This window comes from Misgurnus anguillicaudatus, chromosome 4, assembly GCF_027580225.2.
Source record: "Misgurnus anguillicaudatus chromosome 4, ASM2758022v2, whole genome shotgun sequence".
NCBI classification, from domain to species: domain Eukaryota; kingdom Metazoa; phylum Chordata; class Actinopteri; order Cypriniformes; family Cobitidae; genus Misgurnus; species Misgurnus anguillicaudatus.
In genome coordinates, this window is record NC_073340.2 from 29,193,958 (window position 1) to 29,219,055 (window position 25,098).

The 25,098-nt window shown below is 37.1% G+C and overlaps 1 protein-coding gene and 1 long non-coding RNA gene across 2 annotated transcripts; both read right to left on the reverse strand.

Annotated features, from left to right (window-relative positions):
• Positions 1-404: 404 nt before the first annotated feature.
• Positions 405-2,089, reverse strand: LOC141363646 (uncharacterized). Its single transcript, XR_012369128.1, has 2 exons — positions 1,405-2,089; positions 405-617 (listed from the first exon to the last, which is right to left on the reverse strand). It is a non-coding gene; the product is annotated as an uncharacterized lncRNA (long non-coding RNA).
• Positions 2,090-18,452: 16,363 nt separating this feature from the next.
• Positions 18,453-24,287, reverse strand: kcnj2a (potassium inwardly rectifying channel subfamily J member 2a). The gene is made up of 2 exons (XM_055177048.2): positions 24,115-24,287; positions 18,453-21,811 (listed from the first exon to the last, which is right to left on the reverse strand). The coding sequence occupies exon 2, from the start codon at positions 21,545-21,547 to the stop codon at positions 20,264-20,266; it is 1,284 nt and encodes a 427-aa protein (XP_055033023.1). The 5' UTR covers positions 21,548-21,811; positions 24,115-24,287; the 3' UTR covers positions 18,453-20,263.
• Positions 24,288-25,098: the final 811 nt, after the last annotated feature.

Here is a 25,098-nt window from a genome sequence, read left to right on the forward strand (position 1 = left end):
CAGCACAAACTGAGCTAAAATATTATATGAGCTATATGTATGTACATGTTTGTATTTTTGAGAGAAAAAGGTTTATGCGTGGTTTTTAAAAAAGCAAAAATTTTAAGTCACTGATATAAGTCCACAAAACCCATACTAAACATGTTTTAACAAGACTTTCCCAAACAGAATCTAGTAGTCTAGAGTTTTTTCTTTAAAATGATGTGAAAATCATCCTGCCTACTTATTCTCATAAACCAATATATTGATTTAGAAATTGTAAGACACTTTTTGTTAAGAGGGGCCGTATGCGAGAAGGATTGATTGACAGCTAGCAAACAAAGGCTCGCATAATGAGCTGCATAATGAGCTGCATAATAATGAGGCAGGAGGGAACTACAGTAAAGAATGTGAGGACAAATGAACATGTTTGTTTGAGGTTTATTAAGAAGTTAACAATATAATCAAAATAGAAATGAAGGTCAGTAGGACCCTATTCAAAAACTTAACTTGTATAAGAAACTGATAAACAACAGAGCTGTAAACTTCATGTGGCTCATGTTACCATACAACTTTATGTCCAAAGAGTGTGAATATGTTTTTCCACTTCATAGTTTACTGATGAGAGGGATGCAGACCTGTAAGAGAGTTATGAACAGCTGTTAGCATAAATTGTCCACAGAAATACCCTTACATACATAACTGATGGGTAAATGATAGCACTTGTAACGGTGGTTGCCTAAACTCAATATACTGTATAAAAAAAAACTTGGCCTAGGCGGGATTCGAACCCGGGTCTACCACGTGGCGGCCTAACGCACTACCGCTGCGCCACCATTTGGTCACGTGATTGGCGTCTTTCACACACATCTAGGTAGACTCGCCAAGGTAAATTTATAATTAAAAAAAAAAGGCGCGTCTCCGTGTAAACAACGCGGAGCTCATAATAAAACGGTGTCGTGTGTAAAGCGCAATGTATGGAATGCGTTGCATGTAAACAATATCATATTACAGCAGATCCCCCCAGTGCAGCATTACTCAAAGTTGCCACGAAGGATACGAAAGTGTCTACTGTACAGCATGTAACAATGAAATCCGCCATTACGTGATCACGCGTACTCGTTTGTAAATAAGCATGTAAACATGGAATCATATTAACTTACAGCACACACTTAAAATACACAGCAGTGCATCATTACTCAAAGTTGCCACGAAGGATACGAAAGTGAATAACTGTGTCTAACACTGTACAGCAAACAATGAAATCCGCCATTACATGATCATGCGTAAGTTACTCGTTTGTAAACAATGCGAACGTTTTTCAATCCGAAGCGTGCAGTCTGTTGAGGTTGCTTATGTAGGCTGAACTGCACAAGCCATAACATATTACATGATAGCAAATATAAATGAAGACAAATGACTTACAGTTTCTTCAGGAATATATCCGCCTCCATTGCGCCTTCCATTGTTCTTCTTCTTAGGTAACGTTAAAGATAAACGCTTCTCTTCCTCAATGTCCAGACATAAATGAAGATATTCCTCACGTGTGTGTATAAAGTTTATAATCCAAACATGCGGTAAAGTCTTTAAATCTGATCAAACTTTACGCTTTGCTGGTTTGAACAGCTCGTCTCTTCATTACCATGTCAACAGCGTGTGGGCGTGACCGCATTAGAGATAATGAGCTCAGTCAGGAAAAACGGTACTCTCTTTACTTCAATGCAGATTATATAAACAGGAAATATTTGTTTTTGATAATAATCAGCGTGTTTAAAAGTAGACATTTCAGGCTTTCTTTGGATATGTGTATTATGTTTGTGTGACGAGTATTCGCGGAGTTTCAACTAATTTTTGTAACGTGATTTGAGAGACAGCTGGCGGAGACAGAAATGTCTGAATGAGCACCCTGTTTATTTTCTTTATTTGACAAAAACACAAAGATCTGTTGTTATTGTGAATGTACACTACTTAAAGAGGACCCTTCAGAGTTTCAAATGATGTCAAACACGTAAGTGTTTGATTATTAATGATGGAGTATTTTAAGTTGATTCTGCTATGATAAGGAGAAAACACGTCAAAACGCGTCCCCGCGTTTTTGGACCCCTGGGGGTTAACACATATGACGGCTTGTTTATATCCATGAGCAGTGAGTTTGCACTGTGCACACTTGAAATGGTTACAACTCATTTGACATAACTGTGTAGGTTGACAGGCCAATACAGGATTACATGTTGAGCCAAAGCAATCAAACACATGCTTTGAAAAGTATGTTCGCTTGTAAACCTTATCAACCTCTAATGCAGCCATACAACGCCTGTCATACAGCAGTCTGACCAACGATTTGTTGACTGTCAGCGTGGATCAGTCAGTCTTGGGTTATCCTGAGCGGGTCAACATTGGAAGGACAAGCACATTTCCCAAAGTCCTTCCAGAATGGCTTCATAGATACAAAAACTTGTCCTTGACATTATCCAAGTATGGCTTCAATACAGCCTGACACCTGTTCTGGCCTAAGTGACTGTTGTTGTCGTTGATAAAAGTATCAGGTGTGGGTAATCGTGTTTGATATCAAAGCAGACAAAAAGAGAAAGTTGAGGAGAGAGAGAAACGTACGCAGGAGTGTGGCTTCCAAAATTATAGTGTCTGCTGAGAGATGACCAGAACTCAACAGATGTCAAATGGCCCTCGGTTACACCACGGCCAACGCATGTGGGACAGAAGTGTTAAATTCTCACTGGCTGACACATACACACCTATAATTATAAACAGATGTACTTTCGCAACTGTGCAGCCAGAGACAAGCAACCACATATACTGTACAACCAATAAAACCACATAGAAACCCACACATGCTAATGCGTCATTTATGAAACCGACAGGACCTGCTTTGTAGGGCAGCGTTCAAATGCAGGTCAGTGTTGACCCAGCTTTAGTACAGACTGGTCAAAAATACTGCATACTTACACTAAGGGGGTTTGGGATCAACATGGTTACGAAACTTTGTTTAGACACGTTGCTCAAATTCAATTAGATTTCTATTCAAATTTATTTCTACAGCGCTTTTCACAATTTTGCATTGTTACAAAGCAGCTGTACAGAAAACAGAATAGACAGACATTATAAATAAATAAATAAATAAATAAATAAATAAATAAATAAATAAATAAATAAATAAATAAATAAATAAATAAATATGAAATAAAATAAATAATTAATTAATAGAAATAATTAATAAATAATTTAACAATTTTGGGTCACTTTAAAGCTTGAAGGGTTTTCTATGGGAGTGGATAATAATCAAGGTGGTCACCATTTACTCTCATATATTAACCAGAAAACCCAAAACATCACTTTTTTAAAAATCTGTGTTTGGGTTCTCAAGAACAAAGAAAAACTTTTGGGGGTTCAAACAACATGATGGTGAGTAAATAATGAACAAAGTTTTCATTTTTGGGTAAACAATCGCTTTAAAGTGCACCTATTTCATTGCTAAAAACAACGATATTGTGTGTATTTGGTATAATACATTGTTTGTGTGGTTTCAGTCTCTTCCTGAAATGCACGGATTTTAAAAGCTCTGAGTCCCTGATTGGCCAGCTAATCTGTACGTTGTGATTGGTCTGAATACCTCTGACGTCAGCAGGAAATGTTACACTCCTTACTATGTTTAAAAGATTCGGTCACAATGCAATGCTAAAAGGAGTTAACTTACAGGCTGTGAGTCTGAAGCAGGAGGAATTATGATAATGTCGGTCATTACTACATCACCAATCCCAGGAAGTAAACTGTTGCCTACAATCCGTGTGTTTGTTGTAGTCCAAGAAAAGAGATTTACGTTGGAAACGATAACTCGCGTCATTGTTTACTTTGAGGTATGTACCTTTTGCATATCATTAATATGTACTAATACACACGTACACACCAAAGGAAATGTAAAATCGTGAATCGGACAATTGGTGCTCTTTAATTCAAAAGTGTATGTGTCTTGTAGACAGTATTTCCATATACAGTACCAAATTTCTAGATATTGTTTGTGATGACCCATACAATGTACACAAATGACTTATTTCTGTTAATTTGTGGTGTTTTGTGCATGTATTTGTTGTTGTATTACTCAGATGCTGCTGTAGCAAGCCGGCAGGATGCGTGCCAGTCCCTCGCTGCTGATGAATCTGTTTTCATTCGAAACATTTAGTCTGCGATCAGTGAGGCGTGTAAACGAAAAGAACAACTCTAGCGCATGGGATGGGCGGATAGCTGCTGTTCATTTTTAATTCAGACGAGCTCTGACCCAGAGATCAAATTAGTCCAATTTAAAAACCTGCATTTTCCCCATCTCTAAAATACATAAAATACAAGCCAAGTAATGACCTTAAAAAAATTTGTGGTTGCTAAGTCACAACAGATTTGAGCAGAATTGTTTCTGGAAAAAGTGAAGCAATCCAAGACAAACACAGAATATGCAGCAAGCCGAATAATTAAAGCTGCTACCTGTGCAACTGTTGCACTAATCACATCCTCATCCTAAATTCCCATCTAAAGCGTGCCAGACAGAAAAAGCTCTTCCTATTGTTCATGAAATTCCTGACCTGTGTGACCCGTCCTGATCCGCCACAATGTCGGCTCAGTGATCCCAGCTGTCAGGGGTCTAGTCGCTCGTTTACACACCCTAGTTCGCTTTTGGAGTTCCTGTAACTCAACTAGTAGAGCATTGCATTAGATCATGGGTTTGATCCCAGAGAATGCACATACTGATGAATGCACATACATTGAAGAATGGTTGAATGCACTGTAAATTGCGTTGGATTAAAGTGTTTGACAAATGCATAAATGTTAAGGAAAACTGCTGGGTTGTGCGCGTTCTTAAAAAAAAAAAAAGATGTTAAACACTGGTAGTTTGCATTTAGATTTGTCCATACATCATTTTAAACTATATAAAGTAATTTATTTTAAATGTGTTTAATTCTGTTTATGTTAAAATATATATGGCAAAGAAATTCAGATCTATTTGAGATTTTGAGCATCAGTGTTGATTTCCCTCATTGATTTAATTTTTTTTTACATGACCTTATTAAAGAGCACCTATTGTCTGATTCACGTTTTAACATTTCCTTTGATGTGAAAGTGTGTATTACTACATATTAAAAATATGCAAAAGATACATACCCCAAAGTAAATGATGACGCGAGTTATCGTCTCCAACATAAATCTCTTTTTTTGACTACAACAAACACATGGATTGTAGGCAACAGTTTACTTCCTGGGATTGGTGATGTAGACAAGACCGACATTATCATAATTCATCCCGCTTCGGACTCACTGCCTGTAAGTTAACTCCTGTTAGCAACTGAATGGTAACATGGTAACAAGCGTCACATTTCCGGCTGACGTCAGAGGTATTTAGACAAATCACAACGTACAGATTAGCTGGCCAATCAAGGACACAGAGCTTTTCAAATCCGTGCATTTCAGGAAGAGAGTGAAATCTGGAGCTACAAAAATGTACAGTATGTGGAAAATAATGTGTTTTTTAACCATAAACCAACAGTTATGCGCGGGTCAATGTATAAACACCCTGCACCCGACCGACGTTTTCAACTAACCCGCCTGCAACTCGGACCGCAAAAAAAATATAGTGTACCCGACCTGCTTTCTGGCCCGCATTTTTTTTAAAAGTAGTAATTGTTTAAAATAGTTAATTGGCATCTTAATTTCAAACGACCCAACCGTCCGCGACCTGAATATCATTAAAAATATTTTTGGATGACTCGTAACCGCGGGCGACCGCAGGCACCCACTCGTTTTGGATCAACCCACGCATCACTGGTAGGCAACAGTTTACTTCCTAGGCCTATTGACGTCTACTTTTAGCATTGCATTGTCAGCGAATCTTTCAAACATGGTAAAGATCGTCAAATTTCTGGCTGACATCAGAGGTATAAAGGCCAATCACAACGTACAGATTAGCTGGCCAATCAGAAACACAGAGCTTTTTAGATCGATGACCTTTGTGCAAAATCAGTGCGTTTCAGAAAGACAGGAATATCTGGAGCTAAAAAATGTACGATATGTGGAAAATAATATGTTTTTAACCATAAACCATGCGAACACACTGTATTATACCAAATACACAAAATAAAGTTGTTGTAGCAATGAAATAGGAGCACTTTAAATATATAAACACAAATGACGTTGGGTGCTTTTCTGCTTAGAGTTTACTTTTGTTCAACTTCAGCCACTTAGAGCGCTCCTGCAAAAAACACGTGGCGAGGCAGGTGGCAAAAACGCGAGACGTTTTGCATGCATAAACAGCACGTATAACGATCACTGCCCATAGAAAACCATTTGGAAAAAGGTGCCTCCCACTGCCATAAATGTGTTCTGTGTGATCTGCCCCTAACTGGGTTTATTATTTAAAATAAAATATTTAAAGATCACCACGTTTTATTTCGTGCCACCATACTAACTTGTGTAACTACTCATGTAACAGTCTTTATATAGGGAAAACATGGAAGTGTTTGGTGGCTTCTAAAATCATCCCTGTTTGGATCCTAAGGAATGAATGGGGCTAGGCTAAATGTTCACACATTCACAACACGCTGTACAAAGATAAAGTGCACGCATTGAGTAAAGATAGGTATGTATTAATTTGCCTAAGTTGAGGTAAGAACATAGTGAAATATTAAAAAACGGTGGTGTTTTCTTTTAACTAATTAGTGTAATTCACACAATGTGACTAAACTGTAAATTGTACTGTCACTGCTTGCATGCTGAAATCGCAACCATTACCATCCACAGGAAAAGCCTGGCATGAACACTATGTCACATATTTAGAAAAGTCTTTGCATCGCATACATGTATACTGCAGGCACAGTTGGAGTTAACAGTTTGGTTTCTGTCATTGACTCTACAGTACACATCCATACATCAATGTCAGCAAAGGCTTACATGTGGGATTGTGTGGTCTGAACTGTCGCAAATGGGGTGAGAGGTGGTACAAACAATGAGCTCAGATGCTAAACCCAAAAAACCTCCATCAAAAATTTAAATTGTTTACTATGCCTTGTCCACAGAAGTGGAATTTTTTAGAAAAGGGTTTTGCAGCGTAAGATGGTCAGATTGGTTAAAATTTGCTAAGTGACATTTGTAAAAAATAATTTCAATTATTGACTAATAGCATTTTAATTAAATTTCTGAATCTAAACATAAGAGCCTGATAAAAAAATACTAATTTACAAGAAAACATATGTCAGACACATTGGTTTGCATAATTGAAATTGGCCCATAGGTGAAGGCGATCTACAACAACAACTGAAATCATGTATTGATAGGCTAGACCACAATTACTGTAATTCAGTGTAATGTAACTGATTCAAGAACATAAGACGCAGTGTGTTAATCAATACATAGGCCTTCGTTTTTCCCAAAAGTGACTGTTTTGCTGCTGGACGAATCTGTCATCGGCATGTTTTGGATGCAAAAATGCTTAAAAATATCCTCACATCTGCCATATCCTTGCAAACACTTCCAGATAATCTCATAATTGTTTATGTGAGTAACTGAGATGTGAGTTTTTACTGTCACACAGCAACACATGACACATTTAAATGTGATGCTTAGTCACCAGGGCAGATGTGCTTTCTGTTACCGTAACACCTAACATCTGCGTTTGCATGTTGTTGTGGATATGTTTTGTTATGGCTGTTAATTCATTTTTGCATTATAAAGTTTAAATAGGAAACAAAACCAGGATATAGCTTCAATTTGCAGTGTAACCTCAACATCGGAGTGGAAAGACGGCTGTGTCATGATCTAAAATTAGAATCGAGGGTGGCCAGATCAAATTAGTTCAAGGATCTAACTGGATAATGATCTTGATGATGATGATGAAGGTTCTTTCTGATTGGTTTTATGGGCTGTGTTCATGAATGAAGCTATAGACCATCACATGCTTTGTCACAACAAGTCAGTAGTACAGGACATGATTTAGACAGCAGGACCAAATCCAGATAGAATCAGATAGTAAAATAATTGTATTATTTCCTTTATCCAACTTTCATTAGTGGATCATGATGAAATGATCAAGATACCAAATGGGGAGATACCAAATGTCATTATTGTTATGGTTTATTATGATATTTAAGCAGGATGATGGGTATCTAAACCTGTTTCAGATGATCAATCTTACATTTAAAAGGTTTTTTTTTTTTTAATTTTGACCACTTTCTTAGACCATTCGTCAGATCTATCTATCCATCCATCCATTTATCCATCCATCTCTATGCTACAACATCTCTATTTCTCATGGCGAGGACTGGTTAAGTTGATCTATACAAATGTTGGGGTAGTACAATCTCCAATTCAACTTACCAGCTGAGGCTTGAAATAGGGACCTTCTTGCTTTGTTGCAACACTAAAAACATTTACAGTTTTTCTCAGTCACTTTGGAGCATTTCTTGAATGATTCTTAAAGTTTCAAAATAATGAGTGCATTTCTCAGAACAATTCGTAAAACTGCACAACAGCATGGATGTCCTGCAAAAGCCTGAACTTGTACAAAATCCTTAGTTCATCTCCCATCGAAATGGCAAGTCCTTGTGTCATTGTTCATGAACAAGACAGTTTAAGGGCTCTATCATACACCCGGTAAAATCCAGCCGAATGCGTGACGCAAGTGTCTTTTGCTAGTTTTAACCCGGCGCAATGATAATTTTCACGTTTAGCACTACGTTGTTTAAATAGCAAATGCATGTGCGCCCAATTTGCGCCAATGGGCCTTCTGGTCTGAAAACGAGGTGTGTTTAGGCGCATTATTGGCGCGTTGCTATTTTGAGGCAACTAAATAGACTACGTCATTGACCAACAAAAACCTGGTCTAAAGTCTAAAGTAAATGATGCAATATGTTTTTGTTATTTAATGAGCCCGTTAGTAATATGGGCCTATAAACGGGACGACAACCTGGCACATATATGAATTCGCAGCAGCACAAAAAAGATTTTAAATATGAAAAATTTAAGGATTAAAATGTAAAGGATTATTATTGAGTCTCTTGGACATAAATGAGGACCGATTATGAGATGTTAAAAGGCGTAAAGAGCTGCTTCACCTGTAGCCTGGTAAGTAAATAAATGCTTTGCTTTAAACAAATGCATCTATTTTTAAATGTTTTTTAAATGCAACCCTACGTATTTATTGTATATGATGACTCTATACCTGTGGATATGGTGAGATGAGAAACATTTTAAGTAATGCTTTGTAAAAATCCCATGGCGCTGTTCTAGTGCTGAAATGCTTCGGCTCTCCGCACATTTGTAAATTCTTTAGCTCTTGTTTGTAATTTTAGAGTACAAACCTTTTCTTTTCAAAATGTGTGTTCGGAGTGTCATGTGTGTTGCTTGCGTTTTCAAAATATGTGTTTGTTGCGTCATGTGAACCATGTGCATCATGTGTTTTGTCAAAATAAGTGCCTGCTGCACACGCGTCAAAACCGTTTATGATAAAAGAGACACTCACGGTCACAAAATACACGCATGACACTCCCTTAACTGTAAACTATGATTAAGCATGAGTATCTGGCAAACGCTAGCGTCTCTTTTATCATAAACCCTTTGGACGCGTCTTCAGCAGGCACTGATTTTTGACGGGACACGTGATGCACACAGGATCTCTCGATGCGCAGAACACATATTTTGAAATAAGGAACCACACACATGACGGGATACATACATGTTGTGACGAACTTCGCATTGAGCGCCCTCGAATAAAGAAGTTTCCGTCCGCCAATGCAAAGGTCAACAATTTTGCACAACATGCCTTGAACTTATTCCTAAATGTTTAGAGGCGTAAGACTATTCAACAGAAACCATTATAATGTATTTTGATGAAAATGACATAAGAAACTGAAAATGTAGCAAACAGCAGACAATTGTACATGATTGTATCAAAGCATTTACGATTTGTCCAAAACAATAAGAGTTTGCTTTTATGTTGATGATGTGGAGGTTGAACAAAGTGTTGGAATAAATTGATTTTTAGTTTGAAAAATGCTCCACAGCGACTGAGAAACACGGAAATACCAAAATTAAAATCCCTTTTCTCTTGTTTGCCCTGATTAAGTTCCGAGAAGTGCACTTTGCTATTAATTGTTGACTTTGTTTCAGTTCCTGGAAATATCTTGAAAATAAGTAAATTAGGAGGGAAAGTGTGTGTGGTTAAATAGTGTTTGCTGTGTGCTGTTTCAGTCTCCATTCATCATTTCAGCCTCATTCTGTAAATCAGAGCCAAAACTATAGACTGTTTTTGTCTTAATAAAAATGATTTCCAGTATATTGGCAAGATTAAAACAAGTCAGAATTTTTCTGGCTCTCTTAGTTGACAGGGATAAATATAACCAATAAATACCAGTTGATCGATTAAAAATACACCCGTGCACGTTTAAGTTTAGCACCTCACGTTCTTCAGTAACTTTTATCGGTGCATACAAACGCATGGGATTTACACTTCAGTTATAATATCACAGCTGCTGAACTCTGACTAGATTCTCCCTACAACAGATCTATTTAAGTCTGGAGTATTACAGTGAGCCTGACAGATGGAAAAATACTACTTCATCATCTCTTTACCAACATTAACCCAGTGAGACATGACTCAGTGGAATGTCAGGCTTTACCCCATCTCCATTTGAAAGTTTACAGATAATGGTGCATTTTTTAGCGTATAAGTTTAAGTTTTAGGTCAACTTTTTTTGTTTGAACCTGCAGGTCAGTAGGAGACTTTAAGAGACATCATTGTTCTCAAACTCTGTGCAACTACTGAAAGAATGCTGTATAGTGGCCACAAAGGACTTTTGATCAATTCAAATCAGCCATGCCTTGTTTTTGCTGGAAAATGTTGACCAAGAGCACTTCTCATATAAAGGACGGTGACTTGGAGAAACCAACCCAATCATCTCTGCATCATTTGTTCCTCTTCCTTTAGATAAACGAGAGTGACCATAAGAACATTTGTTAGGGTTTTTATCCCATGTGCCTACCAAAGGCCAGCTGCCAAAAGCCTGAACTCTGTTTGGCTGTATGGTCTCATCAAGGTCATGACTGCACATGTCAGGTCTATCTCCTGTCTATCAGGGCTAATTCTGTCTGACACGGGAGAGGAAACATGTGTGTTTAGAGAATACAACAAAGCAGGCCATGCCCTCCTCTGTTAAAGGGGACATAGAATGAAAAAACATTTTTACCTTGTCTTTGTTAAATAATGGTAGTCTACCCACATTCACAAACATACAAAAAGTGCTAAACATGCTAAACATCTCAGTCTCATAGAAATTCCTCTTTTAGAAATGTCAGCCAGAAAACAGCCCAATCTGAAAAACTGATACTTATGACATCACAGGCATCTCACTGCCCTTTCACTTTAAAATAATTGGCTACATTTTTTGAGTGGCAGCAAAGTCAGCCAATCAGTAATGAGATTGCAAGTTAAGCCAGTAGGGGGAGCCAAATAGGTGCAAAACCACTTGTTTAAAATCCCCCACCCTAATAGAGCTTTCTTAGAGAGGTTTTTAGGAAGCTTCTAAGGCATTACAGACCCAAACAAAAATTTTTGTCTACATGTCACATCACAGAACAAGGATAAATACTCCGTTCAATCATTCTATGTCACTTTTAAAGTTTTTTTTCTCAGAAGAACATGTACAGAAATTGCTCTTTTTAATTACAATATAGGGGGCTTTACTCTTTATAATGCTGGGTAATTTTCAACCCAGCAGGCTGGGTTTGTTCCTTTTTGAGCCATCGCTAGGTTGAAAATTACTCAGCATTATAAAGAGTAAAACCCAACTTTAAAGGAACAGTATGTAAGAAATGTATATCAATTAATTATAAAATGGTCCTGATATGTCACTATACATTAAGAAATCATTTTCATTTCAAATACTTATATCACTGACAACAGTGGTCCCGCCAGGATATTGTCATTTAAAAAGTGGAGTTGCAGCCCTCAACTGATGTTTATTTTGTAATTGTGTGTATTGGCCACCAGTTGTGTGATTGCAGTACCAGTTTTAGCCACAAGTTTTGTGATTGCAGTACCAGTTTTGGCCACAATCGTACATACTGTTCCTTTAAAATAACCCAACATTTTTTTAATGTTTCACTTCTTAGTTAAATTTCATTTTACGTATTTACTTTGTCATATATGTTAATAAAATAGGAAATTGTACAACGAGTCTAAAGCTCTAAAACTGGGACAAACACAACCGTAGAGTTAAAGGATTAGTCCATTTTCTTAAAAAAAAATCTAGATAATTTACTCACCACCATGTCTTCCAAAATGTTGATGTCTTTCTTTGTTCAGTTGAAAAGAAATTATGTTTTTTGAGGAAAACATTTCAGGATTATTCTAATTTTAATTGACCCAATACTTAACAGTTTAAATGCAGTTTAAAATTGCAGTTTCAAAGGACTCTAAACGATCTCAAACGAGGCATAAGGGTTTTGTCTAGCGAAACGATTGTCATTTTTGGCAAGAAAAATAAAAATATGCACTTTTAAACCACAACTTCTCGTCTTCCTCCGGTCATGTGACGCGCCACGTCACATCAAGAGGTCACGGATGACGTATGTGAAACTACACCCCAGTGTTTACAAGTGTGGAGAAAGAGGACCGTTCCGACATTGTTGGAATGATACTAATTAATATCTTTGCACTGAAAAAAGTGAAAGTTGGATCATCACAAATTATTTAAACTGGTAGCACTTAAAAAAAAGATTAATAATAGAATATTAATAATAGAAAATTTAAGTTGAAAAAAAAATCATTTTTTAGGTGTTACCAATTTAAATTATAGTTATTATAGCAATTTGTTGAATTTTTGAACCATATTTTATTGTACAACTCTATCCCACAACTTTTTCTGCTGAATTGAAATGTTTCCACTCTGATTGAAAGACACACTTAAGCCCAGTGAAGTTCTACAGATATTCTCTTTTATAAAACTGTCATTTACTGTCAAGTGTAAAAATTGTCCAGGAATCATCTGGTTTTATAACTGATATATAGGGCTATAAGATTTTTGAGCCAGAGCTAAATATTTGGTCTTATTACTTTTAACAAAACGCTGTGAAAGAGACCAGACGGAATTAAAACTTTGGATATTAGCGAGTTTGTCCTGTTTAATAGAAGCTTTAAAAGTCAAAATTATGTTTTTTTCCAAACCTGCCTGCGGGCTGGTGCAAAACCAAAGGTATTAACATTCAATAATAAAAAATATTCTTTCTATAATATATATTTTTATTGCATATGTGTGCTGGCTTTTGGTCCATACCTTAAATGTTTTCCAGTGAACCACTAGAAAATGAGCATCAAAGGAAAACTATTTAAAAAGGAACTTCAGTGTGATTTATAACTTTTTACCAATAAACTTTTACAAAAGGATATGGCTGAATTTGCAGGCCTTTTACAACCTCAGGTTTACCAGACCCACATGCAGGACAATGTTTGTAGCCCGAGGCTTCAAATAACCAACAGATGCATGGAAAACTTAAGGGAATTTGTTTCCTCTTCAGATTGCGAGATATACAGGGGTCATACCAAATATTTTCTGAAAGTTTTAGTAACTAGGTTAGCTCATAAATTTTGCAGATCTGATATATCTGGAACATAATCTACATTTAAACCCAAAAATGCCATACAGAAGCTATATTTTATGAACTAGTGTGCTACAGTATATCTGTAATGCAATATATTAATTCAATTCAATTTTATTTTTATAGCGCTTTTCACAATTGGTAATTGTTTCAAAGCAGCTTTACATTAATAGAAGCAGGGAAAAACACAGAAAAATCGACAGATAAGATAACATAATACAGATAGCATAAGCAGCAGAATTTGCTGCGGCTATGAATCAAAATTATAAGCGAGTGTATTACTAATGTAACGTATAGAAGAGGTTGCTAAGTTAAGCCAATGAAGGTTGACTCCCCAGGTTGAAAAACCCCCTAGGAGAAAAAAACCCAGACTTTTTTAGCTGGGAGAAAAAAGTCCTAGGAGGAAAAAACCCTTGGGAGATATTTATATATATACTGTATATATGTAAACGAGTAAGGAAATTAAATGGGTTCTGCCTGTGGTCGTTGGTCAGGCATCAGCTGGAAGGTCGGCTAGTAAATCAGGGATGTTCCGACCTTCACATTTACCGGAACTGGGATATAATTACATTACATCTGATTCAAAAATGTTGTGCCTTGACCAGCAGACAGCTTCCTACTCTTCATAGGTTATACCAAAATCTTCCCATTACATAATGAGACAGGAGCTGAATGACATCATAAAAGTGCTACTGGAGCTACACTGGATCACACCTAAAGTTTCATAAAAGGTGCTTTAAGATTTGGATTATAAAAGATGCATGTTATCATTTTTGCAATATGTAAACTTGAAGTGTGGTATTCTGTGGTTTTTATTCTCTTATTTCTTTTTTTCCTATTGCATATTCTCTCATCCTCTCATTCATCCAGACCTTATGGAAAAACTTCTTTAGCTACTATTGGGAATTCCTGGTTTGGAAGTGGAGTAATCGTTCTCTGAATTGCATCTCACTGACAGATGTCATTTTATTACTCACTATCTCCATTTAAAAAAAAAATGTAGGCAGGATATTTGCATCATTTTGCCTATGAAAACCCCAAATGTGTGTGTAATAATCCTGTTATGCATACTTCTTTAAAGTGGCAGTTGTCAAAATTGCACGGTGCATGTCTTTTAGTATGCCAACATAGGGCTCTTTCTGAAGTACGCTCCTGTGTTGAAGATCGTGTGAAACCGGAACGGTGCGCTCTATAAACAGACACAAACGCGTCAGGATCACAGACCTGCAACAGCGCTCAGAGTGTCTGAAAGCTTTTTCCCAGACGGTGGCTTGTTAGAAGGTTTTCCGGTTATAGTTTTTGGTACATGGATTGTTTTATATTGCGTGAACAGGGGGCCTGCGAGTTCACCATTGTTTACCCTCCCTTAGATCACAGCTGGGCAGAAAACTTGAAAGAAATCACCTGTTTATGGCCTGATACACGCAGATCCTCTTCTAAATGCCCCAAAACGTTAACCTGTTCATGGGCTCTTGTGTTATTGCTTTGATTTCTTATTAGAATTACAAAAATGTTATAAATACCAGAGTGAAAAGGCACTTGAACACTTCCATATGGGATAAATAAAATTATTAAAGCGTTCATATCACGGGGAATCAAACTTTCCTTGATCTTTTAAGATACAAGGGCTCATTGTACTATGAAAACATACTCAATGTGTCCTCAAGAAAAAAGATCATTTATTAGACTAAACTGCAAGAATGTCTCATTCTTCTTCAACTTTCTGATGTCAACACATAACCGCTCACATGTGCTCATACTGTATGTGCCTATATGTTTATATACTAAACAAACCAAACAGTTAAACCAGAAAGGTACAAAAACAGTTCATCTGGCATCACGTACCATAATTCATTTAAGAAATTTGATCATTTTTAATCATACAGTATAGGCTATAAAGCCATTATCAAAACACTTAGGTCTCGTGCAGCTTTGTTGAAGCTTGTTTGACTCACAGGAGAAATCTTAAGAGCGTGGGTGTAGTTATCGAAACGGGAAGCAAAAAAATCACCTACTAAGCTGGTACTCTGTATCTTGCCCAACAATGCGATCCTTTCGGACAGGAAGCACAGACTCAATGCGCCTTTCCTGGTCACCGTTAAATGAATAATTCAATAAATAAATCGAATATCAAATGGTGTGACCGGAAAGGGTGACACCCTATTTCTTATTTTCCCACCAGCGTGACAGTCTCTCCCGTATGAGGCAGTGCCTACGAGAGCTGAATTTTGTGTGAGGTTCATTCTTCTCTGATTTCTCAAACTGTAAATTTATTTTTGCTACCAATTATTTAAAATGTTGTCCTTTGGTCAGAAGTGAATTTTTTTCTCTATACGTACCCTTTAAAAAATTCAGTAGAAATTGCAGTGTTGTTGCGGCTGGGTTGCCGGTAACTTACCGTAGATTAGAATTTATGTTATTTACTGGCAACATTTTGTTCAAAGTTAAATGAACATTGAACATTTGCAGGTCTTTGTCTTTACAGAGTAAAACTAAAAAAACAGCATCAAGCGAAACATTCTGGGAAACAAAATCTGAAGCATAAAACAGAAAAAGTTTGATGATGATTTCTGGTTCCCAGAATGCTTTGCATGAGGCTGTTATTGTATAGTTTTATTCTGTAAAGATAAAGACTTGTTAATATTAAACATTATTTAACTTTGAACAAACTCTTGCCACTAAATAACATACATTAAAATCTAAGGTAGGTTTTTGGCAACCCAGCTGCAATAACACTGTAATTTCTACGGATTTTTTTACAGTGTAGATTCTGCAACAATTCAACCAATAAAACTCAGTAAGCGAACTTTGAATATTTTTGTTATTGCTTTTTTAGTACAGCAATTTACTGTAGCATGTATGTACTACAGTATATACACTCCTACTGTAGCACTTAAATGAATAACTACAATGCGACTTTGAAATGAATTGATATCATGAACTTTAAGGAGTTACAACATCTTGATGTTTTGTATTATGTAATTGACTTTTTAATGCAGTATAAGACTTGGTATTTAACATAAACTTTTTATTTTAAAGAATAAATCATTTTCTGTTTGCATTTTGGCTTCTTTCTCCTTGCTGTTCCTCTGAGTATCACATCTTTAGATGACCACTAATGAATTGAACAGATGAGCTCTCTCTCTCCTTCTCTCCTTCTCTCTCTCTCTCTGTCTCTCTCTCAGACACACACACACAAACCTGGTTCCTTCCTTTATCGTTCCAGAAATCCAGACTACCTCAGTTGACATTAGTGTCAATCTAATCCTCCTGTGTATACAGATATTTTCCATGGCACCAATTTAAATCTTGTTTTTCCATTTTTCTAAAACACAAATCATTTATTGTCCAGCGTATGACATCCCTATTAGGCATTATGAAAGAACTCATTTCCCCTTCTTAACAAACTGGAATTTCTCATCTTGACATGATGTTGCTGGGACTTACTGTAAGAAGTGCTGGTGTGAGAGGTGTGAAAGAAAGTCCTTTTCTTTTTTACAAAGTGTATTGTAGTAGCTCTTGTACAACAAAACACAGTTTCATTGCAATTTTCATTCATTCGTTCATTCGTTCATTCATTCATTTATTCTTTCTTTTATAATGCTCTATCATGTCTATTTTTTTTAGAATTTAAACTTTCTGCAAATGGTTAAAATTAATAGGGGGTGCCAATGAGCTGCTTTGAGAGAACTGGAAAGAAATCTTTGAGAAATCTGCTTCACACTGTATTTCACTGCAGCAGGTCGTGAGATTTATGTAGGTCCTTGTGGCCATGACCTGCTATGGGATACAACTGACCTCCCATGAGTTTTTGGATGGAAATCATGAAAGATAACATATTATAAAATGAGCATTGTGAGAGCAAAATATAATTAAAGAGATTTATATACATTTAAACATTAAGTACTAAAATACTTGAAGTATTGAGATGATGTGAACATCATCAGTATACTACGACACACATTTATGGATTAAGCAGATTTTAAGCATCATTATTTCATTTATAATTGGTGACGTTTAGCGTTTTTTTTGGGGGGGGGGGGTTTGCATTAAAGCTCCATAATTGTCTAATTTCTATCGTCAGCTGGGCATCACAAAGACATACATAATAAACGTTTGTTTTATATTTTATTAGTTTCATTTAATTTTTTTCTCTCTTTATTTTGTGAATTTGTAGTCTTTTGTCTTGCAGGGCTGTGCCGGCAAAAAGAGTAACCAGGCAACTTTACAGCTGCACAATGCATTATGGGTAGTCTTTACAATGTTTTTATATATAGTGTTACTTTTTGCTAATTACAACACAAAACAGTATTTAACTTTTCAACAAAGTGCCCCTAAACTCTCTCTCATTTACCAAAAACATGTACTGTAGCCTACTTTCACCCCCAAAATCACATTATTAGGTAAAATATTTTTTTTTCTAGTTGGGATGGCCAATGGCTATTTCTGCACATCATACTGGGATAAAACCTAGCATTTAAAAAGTATTTAAATATCTGAAAAATTAGACACTACCAAACTTCGGTAAAACTTTACAATATTGTCATTAGATAACTACATTAATAAACATTCACTAATAATGAACTGCACTTATACAGCATTTATTAATCTTTGTTAACGTTAATTTCAACACTTACTAATACTTTATTAAAATCTTGTTAACGTTAGTTAATGCACTGTGAACTAACATGAGCAAACAATTAAAAGCATAACAATATTGCTCATGGTTTGTTCATGTTAGTTAATACATTAACTTATGTTAACTAATGAACTTTATTGTAAAGTGTTACCCAAATTTCTCTCAAAAAAATAAAAAACGCAATTACTTGACCATTCAATCTCATTTTATTGAAAAAGGAAATAAAATAGCATGTACAATAATAATTACAATAATAATAATAATAATAATAAGAACAATAATATTAATCATAATATAAAAATCTGTACATTCCATTGTTTTATTTTCAGTACAATAGGGAAGACTGATACAGAACGACTGTATGGGGTTATTTACAACAAAGAGAAACGCTGCATTCAGTCAATAAAATGAGCATTAGCTTCCCACAGGTAGGCTACACACCAGATTAACGGCATGTTTGGCTGTTCATCAAGTGTGACTAAGGTTGAAATTGTATTAATAACAATGTACACTCTTTTTTAACACAGCCAGATAACGTGCAGTATTTAAAAATAAATTTCCCAATTTATTATCTCCTTTTATAGAGCTTTCAGGAGAACATGCTCTATAGCGGCGTCTTTGAATTACTTTAGGTAGAAAACAGGATACAGGTTTGATATCACTATCAAAAAGTGACATCACAAGAGCACATTTCGTGTGCAAGTGCGGTTCTGAGCTCAGATTCAGTGTTCTGATTGTCATTGGATCACAGTGCCATGATCTCAGTCTCATTACCCAGTCCTACATACCCAGATCTCAGTACACCTGCCAATTGAGTCATTAGGGCTGTATTGCAGTTTGTCAGGCAAGACAAGAGGTTAGAGTTCACTGAGAAGTAATGAGAATCAAGAAAGTGAATTCGTTTTTTTTTTGTCCTTTTCTCTTTTACATCAAAACGTGTACAAACCCAAACCTTACGTCCAGTATACACTCACACAGTTTGTAAATGAATATATGTGAAATCCATGCAAACAGAACCTAGTTTTAACTTAAACACGTAAACTACAGTAACACTGAAGTTATGGGAGGAAAATAAGGGATTATCTGTTTGAAAATAAGGGCTAACCTGTAGCTTTCTTATTTCCAATTGACTTATTTTAGATTCTGTTTTTGCCCTATACACATTTGGCTTCGAGTAAGAAAATAATTGATAAAATAAACCATATATGTGCATAAGCAAACAATTTCATTCCACAAATATATATATATATATAGTACTCCGTGTTGTGACTTGTCGATCATCATATACGTCTATAAAGAATTTGATGGATTCTTTATGAAAGATAATTTTGAATACTCTTTGGTTTATGTCTAAAACTCTATTTCATATGCAACATAGCAGCACTTGTAGGTAGACATTCAATAACACATTCACTCGATTTGTCCCTGTGGACAAGTGACTGTGATGTCTGATACTGATGTAAAGACCCTGTCCGGTGTATCGCAATAAACAGGCACGGTCGTGTGCGTTTTCACCTGCATCTTTAAAGGCCCGCCTTTCTCAAATTGATAACATTTTAAGCATTGCTTATACAATTGGACAAAACTGAATCCCATGCCAATCTGAAAAAGAGTCAACTTCCATAGCAGCAGCAAGTGTGAATGACTGATGTATTCAAATATTGATCTGATTGATCGGACAAACGCACACGGACCAATGCTTGCTCATTTTCAAGTTTTGCCTAGCAGTTACATCTCCCATCTCCTCATGTCATTCAAAAGCAACAATCTAACAGGTAGTGTTGCCCTCTCTTCACTTTGACGTGCATTCTTCATTAGCTATGCAGTGCCTCTATGCGGTGTTTATTTAACCATGCATACTCGTAAGTACAGTTTCAATGTCGGATCCTCCTCGTAACTGTACCGTTAGCTTGAGTCTGCCTCACCGAAGGGCTCAGTTCAGCACAATGTGCCTGTATGAAGAGGTGTCTGTTAAACCTTTCCGTAAAGTCTGAACAGTCATATTTCTGATTCCCGTCTCAAAGGCCGCGTTTCTAAAGGAACGGTGGCCTGGCTGTGGTCAGAGTCCGAGCTGATGTCCGTGTTTGTACTCCCGGGGCCCAAGCTATCTTCGTTCCCTTCCTCTTTCTCCTCTTTGTTTGAAAGGGCCACCTCATTCTCGTAACAAAAAGAATTTGAGTTGGATAGGATATATTTTTTCTCAGCAAGGTCCCTCGCACTGCACAAGGGGGTGCTGGGCACTTCATAGGTTTTGTGAAAGCGAGAATAGTCTACTTTGTAATAGTTTTTCTCCTCAAAGAGGACAGGTTCAAAGCGGTGTCCCCAGAGGATCTCGCTGGCCACGTAGGAGCTGCGGCACTGGGTGGTCATCGCAGTGGCTTCCACCATACCTTCCAGGATGACGACTATTTCAAAGTCAGAGTTCTCCATTTCTTGTTTGCTCATGTCATAGAAAGGACTGTCCTCGTCGATCTCGTGGACAATGGTGATGGGCGACACAAGGAAGATGCGATCGATGCCGCTGTCAAAGCCGACGTCAATGTCCATTTGGTCAAGAGGAATAAACTCGCCCTCGGCTGTGGTCCGAGACCTGAGGAGCTGAGCGCGAACGTGGGCTTCAACCAAGTGGCTTTTGCGCAAGTTGCCCACACGCCACATCAGACACAGTTTACTGTCCCTCATTGCCACTGTAGCGTTGTGGCTAAACACCAGCGTCTCGTTCCTCTTTTTGGGCTTTGCCATTTTGGCCATGACAGCACCGATGATGAAGGCATCGATGATGCACCCTACAATGCTCTGGAACACCACCATAAACACAGCGATGGGACACTCGTCTGTAACGTAGCGATAGCCGTAGCCAATGGTGGTCTGCGTCTCAATGGAGAAGAGAAACGCAGCCGTGAAGGTGCCTACGTTCGAAACGCACTTAGGGCTGCCGTTGTCCAGGTCTCCGTGAAATATGGCCACCAGCCAGAAGATACATCCAAAAAACAGCCAGGACAGCAGGAACGCCAAGCAGAAAATGACAAACATCCATCGCCAGCGAATGTCCACGCACGTGGTGAAGATGTCGGCTAGGTAACGCTGGCTCTTCTCGCTGACGTTGATGAACTGCACGTTGCAGTGTCCGTCCTTCTTGACGAACCTGCTCTGGGTCTGGTGACGGGTGTGGACCTTGCCCTTCCCGTTACCATACCCGTTTGGTACCGCAGCAGTGGCCAACTTCATACCGTCCTCCTCTGATGACACAATGCTGTAGCGGTTGGCCCGCACACTTCCCATCACCTCAGTCTGGGAGGTCTGTGCTGTTTCTGCTTTGGAAAACAGTCTTAGTTTCTGGAAAAAGCGTTGGAGAAACAGTTTTGAAACACTCACGGGGACCAACACAAGCAGGAAATGGTGGGGCCGTTCAGAGCAGGACGCAGGAGGCGTCTCTTTTTGCTCCAGTTAGACCTTCAGATTGACCTTCTGGAAAGGTCTAAAGGGCCAGTGATGGGGTGGTTAGTCTTGTCTCATTTGATCTGGTGATGTCATCAGTCAAATGTCCTATCGGAAACAAGAGAGAAAAAACAACAGTTAGCATCCATCGACAAAGACGCAAAAAATGCAACATTTCACTGCAATTTGATTAATGGAAAGTTAACCTCTCTTATGTTTACTTTACGAGTTTTACAATATTGTGTATTTAAATCGTTAAAAAATCTGAACTCTTGGTTCTAATAGCACATGTGTCTCCGAGACTGCGTGCAATGTACATAAATCTCACGCATTCTCAAGTCTCAGCTTGAACTGATAAATTTGTACACTGATTAAATCATAATGTTCACATTTCCCTCTGAATTTAGCATCACATGGAATAATACTAACTTTGATGCATGGTATGTGCTTAATCAAAAACTCATACTTTGAAACTTAAGAGGACCCTGACCATTCCTTTCAGATTTAGAAAAAAACTGTGGAGTGAGCCAACAAGACTTCACTCAAAACAGACAAAATAACAAAGCTTAACCGAAGTCTGATTTCTTTCATTTATAAGTTCAGTGAGGCTGCAAAGAATGATGTAGTAGGTTAATGAATTATAGAGTTTCCTTTTATGGGTTGATATTAATACTTTTGGCTGGTAATTTTGACTTAACAACTTCATTGGATCTTGTCGAGCGTCATATAAAAAAAATCATCACTAACTGCACTATTTTTACCCTTCCATTCAAAACAATACCCATGTATATTCACAATAAGCAATTTGTAATTTTCTCCAAATTTACCAGGTCTTTACAAAACACTACTCTACATAACTTGTTAATGCCATGGCAGCTTGTCCGTTGATGCGCTCTTATTCGTTGCCTTATTGTTCACAGGACCATTATTAATACCCATTTTCATGTACTGTGCTAATCAGAATTTGGGTTAATGGAAAATTGTTTTGCTAAGTCATGTATGTCTATTACTAGTGTTACGTGCTGTGCTAATGCAAATTAGCAAAAAATATCTAATCGACAGTTGTGTCCTTAAAACTCCTCAGATCTGATTTGACCCATTTACACTATTATACATCTTTCACACATATTCCAGGTAAAAAGCCAAAAGTTGAATTTGCTGTACACATTCATTCTTATGCATTAAAGAAAACATTTTGATATTTTATTCACCTTTACCTTTCAATTAAACTGAAAGTTGGAGAAAAGCACTCATTCTCATCAAACCTATTCCTAATCAAACAATGTTGAAAGCACAAAATATTATCAACTACTGCTTAAACGTCAGCAAAGCTAAAAACAAGCTAAGACTGGTTTTATGTTGGGTGCAGAGCAGGGACTGAGACAAAGCTTGTTGACTCGAGAGCCTGTCCTTTGGGAACTCATCTTCTCTCAAAGCAGTATAATGACAGACCTGTGACAAGTCCCTATGGAGGTTTAAAACACTACTCATTAAAGCTTATACTCAACCATCAATGTTCCTAGCAGACAGAAAGTTCACATTTTGTCCTATCTAGTTGTTATTTGTTATTTTATTAATCTTACCCCATGCACTTTAATTTCTTTTTGTCTCTGTCGTCACATGCGCCCTCCCTGATGATCTGTTAACTAGCAGGTTAATCGATGGCATCATTTATTACATGAAATGTAATATGCTGTGTTGGTATCCAAAAAATGATGTTTATTTTGATAAAAGTGGAACTGTGAGGACCAGTGGAAAATGTTACATAAAAGTACATTCTTTTTAGTGATCTAGTAAGGATGTTCTTAAATGGGTTGCATTTTTCCCCTCTATTATTGCTGTTAATGGTTTACATTTGTGGCGTGCATAGTCATGACAAAAACAAGATGCCATTTAGATGGCGATTGAAAGCCGGCGTCTGTTTCAGCCTGGCGAGCGCGCGTCTGTCAGGCGGCTGACGGCTGACAGCTGAGCGCAGCTGCTCCAAATACAAAAATGCAATGACTTCAGTAGAACAGATCTACTACAAATAACCATTTAAAACAATAAACCCTGACGGTTGTACAATATGCATAATATAAATAGCCTATATACAGCTATAAGAAGTCAACAGGTGCGGGAGGGAAAAAATCTCCAATTGCTCCATAAATAGTTTTCCACATTTTCTTTTCAAATAACAACACACCAGTCTACTTTAATAGTAATCTTAAAGTAGCTTTCACAAAATGCGACCCTGTTATTAAAAAAAACTCACGTAAATATTTGCGCACGTTGCACTGAATTATCACGTGTGTATGCTATTAAACTTCACAACACTAGTCATTGAAGGATTTAGGCATTTTTTAACATAACCACATGTAATTATGTGCTACATGTATGTGAATATATATAGGCTGTATGTGCGATCTTACCTAAAATGTGCAAATGAAGAAAAAGAAGTTCATATATATCCCACGAAACGTGTACTATCCACACTATCCTCTCATTGATCTTAGCTCCACGTAAGCTCTATACAGTATCTTATATTAACGATCAGAAATCTCCACTTGTCGCCACTTGTTTGCAGTGTGCGGTAACTCATGTGCCGTATCCTGTAGGCTTCAAAGCCATTTAAATAACACGCACCGGCTAGACACGCCCTCTCCATGAAAACCTACCAATCGGGAGAGAGGGAGAGTTTCACGCGGATAAAGCAACGTTCATCTGACTGACTGTGACTGGCTGTCTGACTGACTGGAGTGTGTGAGGGTGAGATTCATCTCTGTGAAAAAGAAAGTATTTTTAAGAGTAGACTTGACAGAAACGTAAATTAATGTCAATATTATGATTTAATGTAGGACATTAACTTTGATACATGCTTATAATTTGCACGTTTTATGTACAACGACGATACACACGATGAAAATGACAGGACCAAAGGTAAACACTACAGTATTTACCATATACGACTGCGCAGTTTACTAAGTACTCACTTATCTTTAAAAAAGTGTTTTGTTTTACGTTACACCGTGTACTAAATCTTATGTAGTGTTAAGTATTTTGGTCTAATTTGAATGTTATTCAGAACTGCCATGTTTTGTTTACTAACCAGTGGCTTTGATGTTTTGCCCTCAAGTGTTGATCATGCAGCCCAACTATCGTTAAACATTATTTATATTCGTAGATATAAGTTTATAGACTATGAAGAATAGTCATCAAATACATAAATATGAATAAAAACAGCATTTTGCTTGTTACAGTGCATCTTAAAGCACCACATATTTGTTTTTATTTTGTAATACAGCAATGTATGACCCAGCCTGTAAAAACCCAGCTATAAATCATCCTACATAATGTAAAGAACATTCTGAGAAAATATACCTTGATATCATCAAAGTCAAAGATTAAAATAAATG